The sequence below is a fragment of the Spermophilus citellus genome (assembly GCF_964194105.1).
Source record: "Spermophilus citellus genome assembly, chromosome: 6".
NCBI classification, from domain to species: domain Eukaryota; kingdom Metazoa; phylum Chordata; class Mammalia; order Rodentia; family Sciuridae; genus Spermophilus; species Spermophilus citellus.
Genome location: NC_138187.1, coordinates 98,162,491 through 98,175,645, shown reverse-complemented (window position 1 = coordinate 98,175,645; position 13,155 = coordinate 98,162,491). Strand labels below are relative to the sequence as shown.

At 46.5% G+C, this 13,155-nt stretch overlaps 1 protein-coding gene across 1 annotated transcript in view; it reads right to left on the bottom strand.

Moving 5' to 3' along the window:
- NID1 (nidogen 1) overlaps positions 1-13,155 on the bottom strand; it is a 116,067-nt gene that overhangs the window by 49,591 nt on the left and 53,321 nt on the right. Inside the window, exons 2-5 of the mRNA XM_081297814.1 lie at positions 10,443-10,742; positions 8,098-8,324; positions 5,402-5,784; positions 2,832-2,981 (exon numbers count right to left, since the gene is read on the bottom strand). Of these exons, the coding sequence (XP_081153940.1) occupies positions 2,832-2,981; positions 5,402-5,784; positions 8,098-8,324; positions 10,443-10,742 (1,060 nt within the window). The remainder of the gene's footprint in view (positions 1-2,831; positions 2,982-5,401; positions 5,785-8,097; positions 8,325-10,442; positions 10,743-13,155) is intronic.

Genomic DNA, 13,155 nt, shown 5'->3' with positions numbered 1-13,155 from the left:
ACTCATTCTCCAGGGCAGCACTGAAACTAAACTGAATGGCCCTAGGAATCTGGGGCATGTGGCAACTGATCCACAAAACACCTTAACAAGCCCATGGGCTCAATTATGTCTTATTTCCCAAGCTTAGGGTGGATACGTGAGTCCTGCAGCTTCACACAGCACAATCCAGAAGAGATGTGGGCAGAGTGGACGTCACAGACCCCAGACAGACCCTCTGAAACACAGCCACTTGGTAGACTGGGGCAGAGGGAAGTTCCTTTTAGGCAACTGGAAACGATGTGATTGATACCTGACACAGTACATGTAAAATATCATTGGCTTTAGAAATTACCTTCATAAGTGTTAGTCTAAGTTGGAACAGTATGGTGAATCATTTTCTGCATTACATATCTGAATATTTATAACTTGTATGTATTGTTGAATAAGGAAAATAATAAGAATGAAGGACATTAAATTGCTCTTATTGTATTTAGATAAGAAAACTGAAGGCTACCATATGACCCAACAATTCCAATTCCCCAGTATATACCCAAGAGAACAGAACACATAATGCCCACAGGAAAGTCTGTACACAGATGTTCTTAGCAGCTTTCCTCATCCCAGCTATAAAGGGAAACAACCCAAAGGCCCATCACCCGATGAATGGATAAACAAAATTCGACTATCCATCCACAGGTCGTATTTGGTGAGAAAAAGGAATGAAATGCTCATGTGGACTTTAACGTGGATAAACCTTGAAAACACGGTGTTGAGTGAAAGAAGCCAGACACAACAGGCCACAATCACATGACTCCATTGACATGAAATGTCCAGAACAGGAAAAACTCACAGGAACAGAAAGCAGGCTGGTGGTGGACACAGCTGGGAACTGTGGGGAATCTAGAGTGACTGCTGAGAGTGACAGTGATGAAAATGTCTTAAGATTAGACAGAGGCCACAGTTGCACAACCTTGTGAATCTACTAAACCCATCTAATTGTCTATCTTAATAAGGTATGTGAGCTGTATCTCAAAAAAACAAAAGCCGAAGGAAGAGGTAAATAGAGGATAAAATGAAGGTCACCTTGGTTGCCTAGATGTGATGGTGAATTAAATTCTATCAGCTACTGAGCGTGTATCTTGTTTGGATTTGAATCACCAGGAACATGACTCACCCATCCCCCTCACTTGGTCTTGGCAGTTTTCTTCACATAGTAAATTCTCAGTAAACGTTGTGGAATAATCCTACACAGATGGGCTCATACCTTGGGAGTGCCCTATGTTCTGGTGACCTTTTGTTGATTGGACATGCCCAGATTGCTAAACAGGGTCACTCACAAGCAATTCTGCACACATTGTTCGATTACACTGGAGAATGCTATGAATCCAACAGGCTAATAGCGAAAAAATGCGTCCCAGAACAATTCCAAAAACAGGCCGGAAAGCCAAGTGGACAGAACTAACAGAAACTTTCCATCAAACTTTGAGCTAGGAAAAAAAAATTAAGTAGCAAGAATGCAACAAATATTTAAACCACAAAACTATTATGGAATGTGTATATAACATCAAAATTTGTGGCTGAATAGTTTGTGTTCTCTGAGCTTGCTGTCAAACAAACTGCTCTTTGGTGGGGGTGGTGGGGAAGGGAGGCTAATGAGGTTGCTCTTTAAGAATTAAGCTCTCATTGTGGATTTTGGAAGCTTCTCCAGGGTGGGGAGGTATAAAAGCCAAGCCTGAAACAAAGAGGCAAAGGCACACAATCCCTGGGGTGACGAGATTTGGAAGAAAATAGAAAACACTCTAAAGAAGTTAAAAACAACCCCCAAAATTAACATGAAAAGTATACTGAATTTTCTTCCATGGCTGAAGGTAGTATTTTTAAAAAATAGAAAAAAAAACTTTAATTAAGACCCAGAAGGAAACAATGTTTTGCATTTGGCAAATTAAAATGACCTGACTTAACAACAGCTATGGCAAAGAATCTGAAAAGCAGAACACATTTCTACAACTGGGATTCATTTAGTAGGATTTTACAAAGCAATTGAAGTTCTCATTAAGCATACAACGAAAGTGACCCATGAGAAGTGAAGCAATTTGGTGGCAGATGAAGGGACAAAGGCTTAGTGTAATGGGGTTTTGTTTTAATTCTGGCCTCACTCTGAGTGAACTGGATTTGCACAGAGAAGATTCTTCTGACCATCTGGGAGCATCAAGACGAGTTCTGAGGAAGGACTTCAGGGCCCACAGCCCATCCTAGAGTCCTCTTTGGAGCTGGTCCCACAGTGGTCTGGCCCTCTGGGATTAACAGAGTGCACCCCTGAGCTCCACCACAGCCCTGCTATGATTTCAGGACACAAGGTAAGAGAAACACAGGGAGGACCCCTAGGATAAACCTGACCCACTGCAAGCCATGGGCTAAGCCAGCATCCCTGGATCCAGTCGGGGGCCACTACCATTAAGACAGGTCTGTGAGCAGCACCAGGTAGAGACTCCAAGGACAAGAACATGGAGAAGGCTGGCAGAGACTGCAGCAGGTGAGGGCCCTGGACAACACCTGGTCCAGGCTGTGACACTTCAGCACTGGGGCTGCCATGAAGAGGGACACTAAATGCTCCCAGAGATGGTCACTCCCAAGATGCAGAAGTAGCACAGGAAAGAAAGGAACTTCTCCATGTTAGAACAATAAGCATGTCCAGAGGAAGGCAGGGTAGAGTAGGAGAAGGCACGGGGGAGAGCGGTGGCACACCAGCAAACCTCCCGGCTCCTGCCATGGGGACATGCCGCACTATAGACACACAGAAGCAAAACCCCACTCCTCCTCCTCCCCAAAGCTGAGCAGTAAGGACCAGTTACCTTCCGGAACGCACTGCCTGCCGTTGCCGGTGTAGCCCGCCACGCAGCGGCAGCAGAAGCCCGTGGCGTGGTCCCTGCACTCGGCGTGCACTGAGCACTGATGCCTGCTGTTGGCACACGTCTGCCGGGAGTCCGTGTTGTAGCTGAACACTGTTTCCAGAAAGAAGGGCACATGGGTCAGCGCTGCGCTGCGCCTGGGCCTGGAGGCGTCTCCCCGGGTACCCCCAAGCTCTGCGGGGCCCTACCTGTCTGAGCGTTGGGGACCCAGCTCACCATGGAAGACCCCAACACACTGTGCGCAGCTATCGAGGTGATGGGGCTCCGCTGTGCATAACGGGTCTAAAACAGCTGAGACCCCACAAGCCTGAACTACTAGAACCACTTATAACCTAGGGTTCCTGGTGTCACTGAAGCTCTGCCATCCAGGGTCCAACAAACGTGATGTCTGATTTGGCCAGAGGGATCAGCTTCACATTTGGGGGAACTTTAAAATATATCTTTTTGTTTTTTCCTTTTTCTTGTGGCAAAATATATACAACATAAAATTTGCCATTTTAACAACCATTAAATACATGTATTTACTACATATTTATGTAAATCTCCTCCTTTCTCCCAGGGAACAATTCCAAAGCTCTGATACTCAAAAGCTGATCAGAAATAATCCCTCAGTTACAGTTGGTCTAAAAAAAGTCTTTGACCCAAGTATCAAAAAGAATCTCTCCTAGTTCAAATTCCCACCTCCCAAGTTCATTTTATTAGAATCATGAACTAGCTCATTAAATTTAATGATCCATAGCAAATTAATTTGGAATGAGTTCAAAAGCACAAGAGGAGTGAACTTTTAGAGGGAGTAATGATCTCATTTATAATTGACTGTTACCAGTGAAGATCAAAGTAAAGTTTAACCCCAGGTAGATTCCACTGGTCCTGCAGGCTGGGAAGGGAATTTCCGGTGTGTGTAAGGATAGTGTTCACAACAAGAAGCACTTGGGCCCTGACTCAACGGAGGGGACACTGATTGCATAAGCCCCAGCTGTGGCCAACTCTCAGGGGGTCCACTGTGACCTGAGGGTGACTATGCAGACAACACCAGGAATGCACCACTGGCCACAGAAGGCTGACCTTTCTAATAATTCAGAATAACTGGGATAGAGGGACGGAAAAACATCTGTTACAGACACATTTTGAGTTCAAAGCTAGGCTTTTTCCAATATCAAGTAACACACTGTCTTAAGTTGTTGGGTCTAGGTAGGGTCTTCTTTAAATGCAACGGCTTCACAAATGAGAATTTCAGAGATACCTAGAAAGGGTGGAAATAGGATGAGTCTTCAAGCTCAACAACTGCAAATAAGAATAATCAATTCTTGGGGAGATCAAACTGGACCCATGACAGACTGCCACAGCCCGAGAGATGAGGGCCTCACCCCAGGAATCCCAGTGCCCTGTGTATGGGGAACCCTGAGACAGAAGCCCATGTCCTTGTCCTGCTGCCAAATTCAACTCCTTCATTTTTGTGCCTCAGAAGTGAGTGATCACATTTCCCGGTAAGCACCCCATCCTGTCTGTTTGGGGTGCTTAATAAGAACCAACCTTTCTGACTATCGCTATGAGATACATCAAAACAAATAAGGAGAAATTTTTTTAAAAAATGAAGAGTGTGGAGTGAACTAGACTCTCCTGGGACCTCATGATAACGTCTTAGTAGAAACAGTAAAGAATCATAAAAAATAGGTTCAAAGGCTTAAACCATCCCACCCATAAGTCTCAATGGATTATATAGCAATCTCAAGAGAAAAAAAACACAGTTTAGTTTGAATATCTCTTATTAGACAAATTAAATCATGCTCAAACTATTTTTTCCTCAAAATATAGAAAAAAACCCAATATAGTTGACTAACAGATATTAAACTGTAAAACTATTTTTAAAATACTTTTGTTTTATTTGTTTATTTTTATGTGGCGCTGAGGATCGAACCCAGGGCCTCGCACGCGCTAGGCGAGCGCTCTACTGCTGAGCCACAACCCCAGCCCTGTGAAACTATTTTTTAAAGGGCATCTTCTTAGTTTGTATTTTTTAATCTTCACAAATCAACTCTGAGACTGAGAGGTCCTGGGAGGAAAAATAATCAGCCATTCTAATTCCAAAAACCCAAGAGGAAATACATGTCAAAGATAAGCCACATAAATAGCCAAAAGAACTTTTACAATGTTTTTTCAGGTGGGTGAATATATTTCTGATCTCAGAAGTCACAAATAAGAAATTCTGACTTTTAAAATAACTCCAAAGCATGTTTCTCTTTAAAACAGAATGGAATATGAGGAATCTTGAAAGAGGACACCCGGCACCCCCTGTCTCTAGAACCATAGTCTTAATCCAAGAGAGATCACTGGGCTCTTCAAAGGCACCAGGGCTACACCCCCATGCTCTCAGCACTGAGTTCAACCCCTCTTCCCCAAGCACCCACTCTTACAAGCCCCCACACAAAGCATGTGACCCACACCCCCAGCAGAACTCCCCTCTGGAAACCCAAGGGTCCAAATGCAACTTGGCTGGTCTTTAGCGATCTTACCAACTCCTGTTTCCTCCACTTCATCCACATCGATGACCTGAGGGTGCTGCTGGGGAAACTTCTCCACTGGCAGTTGGAAGGACCTAGTCCTCTCTGTGGAGGGTCCTGGGGGTCTCTCAGTAGCCCCATGATGGGGGGAGAGGACACTGGGGACATTGTATGTGTCAGTGTCTCCCCTCCTTGAAGTCTTGTAGGGGAAGGATGTGGTGCCCACATCCTCCAGGCCCAGAGGAAGAGTCACCAGGTCGTAATCTTCATCCTCCTCCTCATACTGTGCTCCATCATCTGGTCCAAGATTCACATCTGCAGGTACCACGCCATTGGCTGTGGCCGGACTCCCAATCTCAAACACCCACACGCCTTGGTGCCCAGAGTTGCTACTCCTAGGGGACAAGGAAGGCTTCTTGAAAACTGGCCAGCAGGGGAGAAACCCTGGGAAACCCTGTCAATCTGAAACCCATCTCCCTCACCCACCAGCAGGGCCTGGATGGAGTGGGAGGGCAGCAGCCATTGTGTCTGGTTATTCTAGAGCCCAGGTGGTCCAGGGCAATCTGGGGAGGCTATACCCCAGTGGGCACAACACTAGCAAGGGCTCAGCCTCCACCATCCCCAGATAGTCCAAAGACTTTAGCAGGATTCACAAGCTGCCTGCTGTACTGACCACTTGTTATCTACCCTACCTTTCATGCTAAGGTGTCTGTGGTCATTTGTTTTCTCCACTATGCGCTCTCCATGGCATGGTGTGATGTAACAGAGAACATAACAATTGGTCTCTGTCCCTGGTTCCTGACACAAGAGTTCTGAACACACTTAGAATTTCCAAAATGATAGAAAAGAAGTGTCCTTTGTAAGTTAGTGAGTTGACTGGTAGCTGGAGGGCTCACATATAGCCTCAGATTAGGGGATGGTGGCCTGAAAGACCAAGCCAAAATGAGAGAGTGGGAAGGTTCTGTCCCATCCCAGCCCCACCCCACCCCACCCCACCTCCACCTCCACCTCCACCTCCAGGTTGGAGGGACCAGCTGGGATTCAGTCAATAACCAATACCCATAAAACAAAGCCTCCATGAAACCCCACATGTGAGGGCTTGGAGAACTGGGTTGGTGAACACCTGGCGGTGCTAGGAGGTGAGGTGGTGGGGAGGGCCTGGGAGCTCAGCACCCTTCCCCTACCATGCCCTGTGTCCTCTTCAATTGGTTGTCCCTACAGCGGGTCCTTTATAACAGACTGATAATAGTGGGAAAAGCAATTTTCTGGGCTCTGTGAACTCTTCCATTGAATACTGAACCTGAGGACAGAGTCAGGAGGCCCCGAGTCCTTGCTGGGAGGTGAGAGGTGCAGGTGGAGCTGCAAGGCTGGTGCCTGGCTTCTGAAGTGGGGCAGTATGTGGGGCTGGGCCCTGCAGCTGTGGGGCCGGCCTTAACTGTAGGAAGTTAGTGCCAGAGTTGAAATAGAAATTAAGGATGCACAGTCTGCATCCAGAGCACTGGAGAATTGGTTGGTGTGAGAGGGAAAAACAAACAGACATACATTTGGTATCAGACACCCTGTGAGTGAAAACAGTACAGATTTGGTTTATTAAAAACCCAACTTGCCTAGCTATGGGATTCTGTACAGGTCTCAGTTTACCATTTTGTGTTCAAAGGGTGTAGTGAAAAGCCAATGAGATGCTAGATCCAAAGGTATTTTATCCAGGGCAGCTGAATAACCCTAAGTCCTACTTCTCGCTCCACCATCTTTACTGTTCTTTCATATCTATGATCAGAGATGTCCTATCAGAAAATTACATAAAATGATGACATTATATGATGGAAAACTATTGAATTTTTAGAAATTTTCCATGCCAGTTATTAAACACAGCCATTGAAAAAAATGAAATAATATAAATTTTCAATTAAATAAAGTATATGTTTTAAAAGGCAAGAAATACTCAAAACTCATCATGTCCTGTTTATTTGACATGTATCCGTGTTCTTGGGTTAGAGTCCATGGTATCTTTATGGTGAGAGTGTACATAAGGTGCATCTTTTCTCAGTTCTGCACTGAGTTACATGGCACTAATAGCCTGAACTTGACCCCAGAGGGAATATTTATACCACAGAAACAGGCAAGCACTAAGAACCTGGGCTCCTCCTACCATCATAAAACATGCTGTTAGCATCTACCAGGAGCCCACAGAGTAAAGCACAGAGGGTTTTAGGCTAGGTTGAAAAATATGAAATCAGGAGGGGCTGGACTTAGTCTTTGTTTCTTAAAGAGTAATGAGAGAGGAAAGATTTTTAATTTATAGAAATTAAAAATTTCTCTGGTCAACACTGCCATGGTCTGAGAGCACTGAGCATAGTCAATGTTGTAGGAGTGTCTCTCCATCATGGGGAGGGAGGGGTTCAGATTTCATCAGCCTTCAGTTCCTGGCAGAGGACAGGTGTGAATGACCCTTATTCCTGACTTCTACAGGACATGGTGGAAACTGTTCTCAACAAGGGCGACTTCTAAAAAATAGCATATCTGTTGGTTCTGAGAATGTTCCCTTAAGCTCTTTAGAAAAATCGTATTTCATAATATGAAAAACTACATATAAAATTTAAATCTGCAGAAACATGTTTGGGGAATGATCTGTAATGCTCATTGCATTTCCCTTGGTAAAATAATAATATTATTAGGAAGGAATCCACTGAGGAGCAAAGAAAGCGTACTTGGCCAAGTTTTCAATCGACTCTCGGTCATTAGCAAACTCGTTGTAAGCTCCGTCACTCGTCCACAGGAATCCCACTAAGCCTTGACTGAACACAACCATAGCGGGCACTTGGTTCTCATCCTTCTTGGAGAATGTGGTGGAGAACTGCAGACCGTCTTCCGGATAAAGGAAAATGGCATAGGAGCTGGAGTCAGAGGAGGCCAGGACAGCCTGGAACGTGTTTCTCTGTGGAGATGAGTTAAAATTCAGCTACCCAGAGGCAACATACCTACAGATCTCCAGATGTGCAGCTCTCTCGGCTCTGAACAGAGCACTATAGAGAGAGTTCTCACCTTCTTGTTCTCACCTTCTCTCTCATCATGGCTCCACTGAAATATCTCCAGAGCTATGTACACATGACATTTCCCAATTAATTAATGAATATATTTTACATAACTCTTACCTTATTGACCAAAAATTATACAGATGGAACCTCAATATGATGGCAATTTGGCAAATCTCTACCCACAGAATAGAGTGGCTTTTGTTTCCAAAGCCATTAAACATATCCAATCACATCTATCAGCTAGCAAATATTTAATAAGCATAGTCATCATGTGGTAGTAAAAATATGAGTTTGGGGAGAAAATAGACCTTGATCCAAATCTTTGCTGTACTCCTTACTGGTCTTGAGGTCATGGGCATGATACTGAAGTTCTCTAAACCTCAGCATTTGCATCAGTACCATGGAGCTCAAACCAGCTAAAACATGTTCTTACACATTAACACCTTTCCACAGGCCACACACTGCCCTGAGCTCGGCACACATGAAGGAAACAACACGTGGCCCTGCACTTCATGTACAGTCTAGGCAGAGAAGCTGACATGTGAACAAAGCCTTGCAAAACTTGATTCCCCAGCAGTGATAGGTGCAAAGCACTGTAGGAGCCAAAGGAGGAAGTGGGAGGGGAGGAGGCCACAGCTGGTCACAGGGCCTGAACAAACCAGTAGGAGCAGTGTGCCACCTGTAGGGGTCAGGGAGAGGATGCCCCTGGTAGAAAGGACAGCACATGCAAAGCACTGTACAAAGAAGGAGGGGCATGACAGGGAATTGCAGGTAACTTGCTACAGTGCTGGGAAGGGCGTACAAAGACTCTGTGCAAGGGGTTGGGAGCTTCTCCAAGTATGGTACTCTGACAGGTAACAGCTGGCAATGCAGGTCATACCCCATGTGATGTGCCTTATTTGGGGGTAGGGGTAGGGGGAAGATATGGCCAAAAGGTTTGAAGAATGCTCAGTTAAACCCAATTAAGCAAGTTTCTTTACTACAGGACTCTTCAGAGTGAATCACCAAGAGGGAGCAATAACTTTCGCATTTCCCAAACTAAAGTGGCCAGGGGAGGCCTATGCCCAAGGCCTGTCTTGTAGGGCTGGTGTTCCATGGCACACACTTTGGGAACCGTCAGTCTGCAACACCTCTCCTTTAGCGTGATTTTGGATCTTTCCGAGTTTCTCTCTACCAAGTTATTTTATCAAAATTAAATAATGGAACTTTTCATAGGACAAGTTGAGATCTGCCCCAAAAAGCCACGGTAGGTCATTTCTTAACCTACTCAAACACTCTTTCTCCTTCAAGGGCAAGTCCAGGGTTTCCAAGCCTTTCCTGACTATTGCACCCAAGAGAGCCCACCTGGTTTATGAAGACCTGTGTCCTGAACACTCAGGGGCACATGTGGTTCCTGCCTCCCCTGCTACAGCCTGCCCCCACCCCGTCCCTCAGGAGTACTAGGCCACTATAACCTACCATTTCATGTACATAATTCCTCTCTTTAATTAGAAAGTGTCCTTCCACCATCAGCCATCTGAATCGGGAACACCAGGGGCTACCATTTAGCAGCACTGTTTTTGCTAAGTAACGGTCCTCTCGGGATTTGCATTCTTTTGCATTCTTTATATTTAGTTGTCACTGGATACATTATGTACTTATTTATAAATTTTAGGCTATCTTGCTGCCAGTACTTTGTTTTATACCAGGGAGTGAGCCCAGGGCACTTTACCACCCACCTACACCCTTTTGTATTTTTTGAGACAAATCTCTCCAAGTTGCCCAGGCTCGCAACAAACTTGCAAAGCCTCAGCCACCTGAGTTACATATTTACAAGTGTGTGCCACCATGCCTGGCTTGGAACACACATTCGCATAGCCTTGCAGAGAAGCTCTCCGAAGTTTCAGACCTGCAGTAACACGACTGTTAAATTTTAATTGGCACTTCCTGTCTTGATCAATAATGCAGACATTTCACACATCAGGGTGGCACAAAGCAGAAGGCCAGGCTGTCTGCACCGTGTCTGCAGCAGTGCTTACCTTGCCTTCCTGGGCAGGGCTCCTGTGGGGCCCCTGGTAGGGGGCCACAGATTCCCACGTGACCACCACCACACTGCTGGGCTGGAAGGGGACCTCTGGGAAGCCCCTCTGGACACACTCCGCCGCCAGCTGTAGGATGGAGGGGGACAGATCTTCCCGGTAGTAGACCTTCCCCAGGCCACCGGTTGTGTCCAGGTCTGCCAAGAAAGGAGCGATGGCGCCGAAGGTGGGTGGGAAGAGCCCAGGGTGCGACTCTTCGGCCGGTGGTTCACTGGTGGCAATGATGCCATTTGTGGTGACCTGTGGGAAACCAAGCGTGGTTCAAGGGGATGCAGAGGTGACCGCTTCCCCGAGGGAGCCCTGCTCACTGAACGCTGTAATGGGAACCCACACTCCTCCACACAAACCCCAAGGGAATCTGAGAATCACAAAACCAGACTTCCTGCTCCAGGCAAGGTGCGCTGGTGAGGGAGCGGGGCTGAGATCCCAAGGATGGACTCTGCCGTCTGCCAGCCGCCGGAGCATGGGCAAGCCTTTCAGACTTGGAGTCTCCAGTTTCCCCACGTACCCTCCTGACCTCCAGTAAAACATGGCAATAAAAGTGCTTTGTTTACTGCCAAGCATTCAGGCCTTAAGTAATTTACTCCACAGATGGAGGAACTATCCCTCATCAGGACTATGTGCAGTGCTGTGGGTTCAATTCGAGAAGGGACCAATGCCTGCTTCCAACGACCTGCCATTCCAAGACAAAGGGGCCTGTGGTATCACTCCTTGCTGCCGCTAGGTTATCGGGTTAGAGGAACAGCCAACGTGTTTAGACTGTTCACCATGCTCTAAGCATCTTATTAGCATCAAATCCTCCAAAAAACCCCCAGAAGACCAGGTACTACTAATAGCCATATTTTTCTGGTGAAGAAAATTCAGTACATTAATCAATTTGTCCAAGGCCACCAAGTAATAGGTGGCAACACTGGATTCTAATTCAGGGAAACTGACTCCAAAGTTGGCCATCTTAATCGCCACATGCAGAGCCTTCTTGAAATCATTGTCACCTTGTAAGGCACCACTGTTCCCACTCAGCTAAACCTCACACTCCTCCGGGAAACGGGGAAGGGGCCGCTGAAATCCAGGGGCACCAGCCCCATGGTGGTGAGGCGGAGGCAGGGCCTTCTGTAAGCCAGCTAGCCAGCAAGGCCAGACACCTCCCACTTCTTGGTGGCTGGAACTCCACTCCAGCCATCTTTTCTTGAGAATATATACCTTTTTAAAATTCTCTAAACACATAGGAGAGATTTTGCAAATGGACCCTATTTTGCTCTTCTAGAGGCTGCAGACTGGAAGCATCCAAATCTGAAAGAGCAGTGTTCAGTGGCTGGGGAGTCCCTCAGAGGCTTGAGAATGCTCTGCTTGTTCCCCTCCTTCTACCACAGAGGAGCCTTCTCATCACTTCTCACCTCATAACCAGGGAAGGGTTAGGGACAACAGAAGAGAGGACCCTAAGACCAAGCTCCTGGAACTGCCAAGAACCTGGTAGCAGGGTTCAAGATGGGGAGCCAATCTGGGGCCAGGCAGGAGAAAGACAAGTTCTCTGAGAGCCAGCAGTGGACTTGACATGACCCACTCTTCAAATGCCACAGGTTGTTAACTTCTTGGGTGATGTGTTTTCCATCACCACCTGGCACAAGCAGGACTTTTCTAGAATATACTGACAGGCCGCAGAAGGGAGTCAGCAAAGGCACCTCTGGCCACCAGTCTCTCAGGGTCCAACAGCCCCCAGCACAAACATCCCAGCTGGCTGCACGGGGGAGCGTGGGAACAGCTCGCCTTCCCAGCCACCGCCACGAGCTGGCAGCCACCAGCTGCCGGTGGGAAGTGACCACACAGAGGCCACATACAGACCACTCCGTTGTCTAAAGCTGTTTTCAGTGAAATTTAAATCAACCCAACAGTTTTGAAAACACTCCCAGTGTCTTTTATTATTTGGAATCTGGGTCCAGGAATGTTTCTATTTTCTTAAGGAATGTCTTAGAAATAACCAAGTTTTAATGCAAGTATCATGAAGAACTGAAAAAGCTTTGGAGAAAGATGGCATAATCCTCATTAGTATTATTACTGAAAATTATCTTTCAACCAATGTGACCTTGCATTCAACTCATTGCCTTTATTATTAATGTAATACACAGAAGAGCCAGAAATTTTTTTAGATTCTTAGACTTAAGCTTCTATCCCATAAACTTCCTTTTCAGATATACCTCTCCAGATACATCATCAGCAACCTTGAACAACATTTCTGTACATTAGGTGTGAGACCCCCTTGGGGTCCACACAGCCCTGAGGAGCTCCCAAGAGCCAGAGCCCTCAACACATTCCCCCAGTGCTGATGCCAGGGACCCCGGGGTGGGCCTTTGCTCCTCCCCCTTTCTCACCTCCACTATCTGCTGCCACCAGTACCTTCCTTCACTTGACTGGCACCTCCTCAGAGAACTCCCCTCTATGCCCAGCAGGCTCCTATCACTGGCCTTTCCTCCTCCCTTCCCCCAATCCCTCGCCCAGATTTCTGACTCCATCCCCTATGGGTTTCCTTCCCACCCACCCGTCTGTAGACTCTGGCTGCTCTGGCACTGTGAGTTCAGCTCTTTGGGGTAGGAGACTGTCCATTCAGGTCACCACTGCAGCTCCAGAGTTTACTTGCTATCTGATACATGTTTCCATT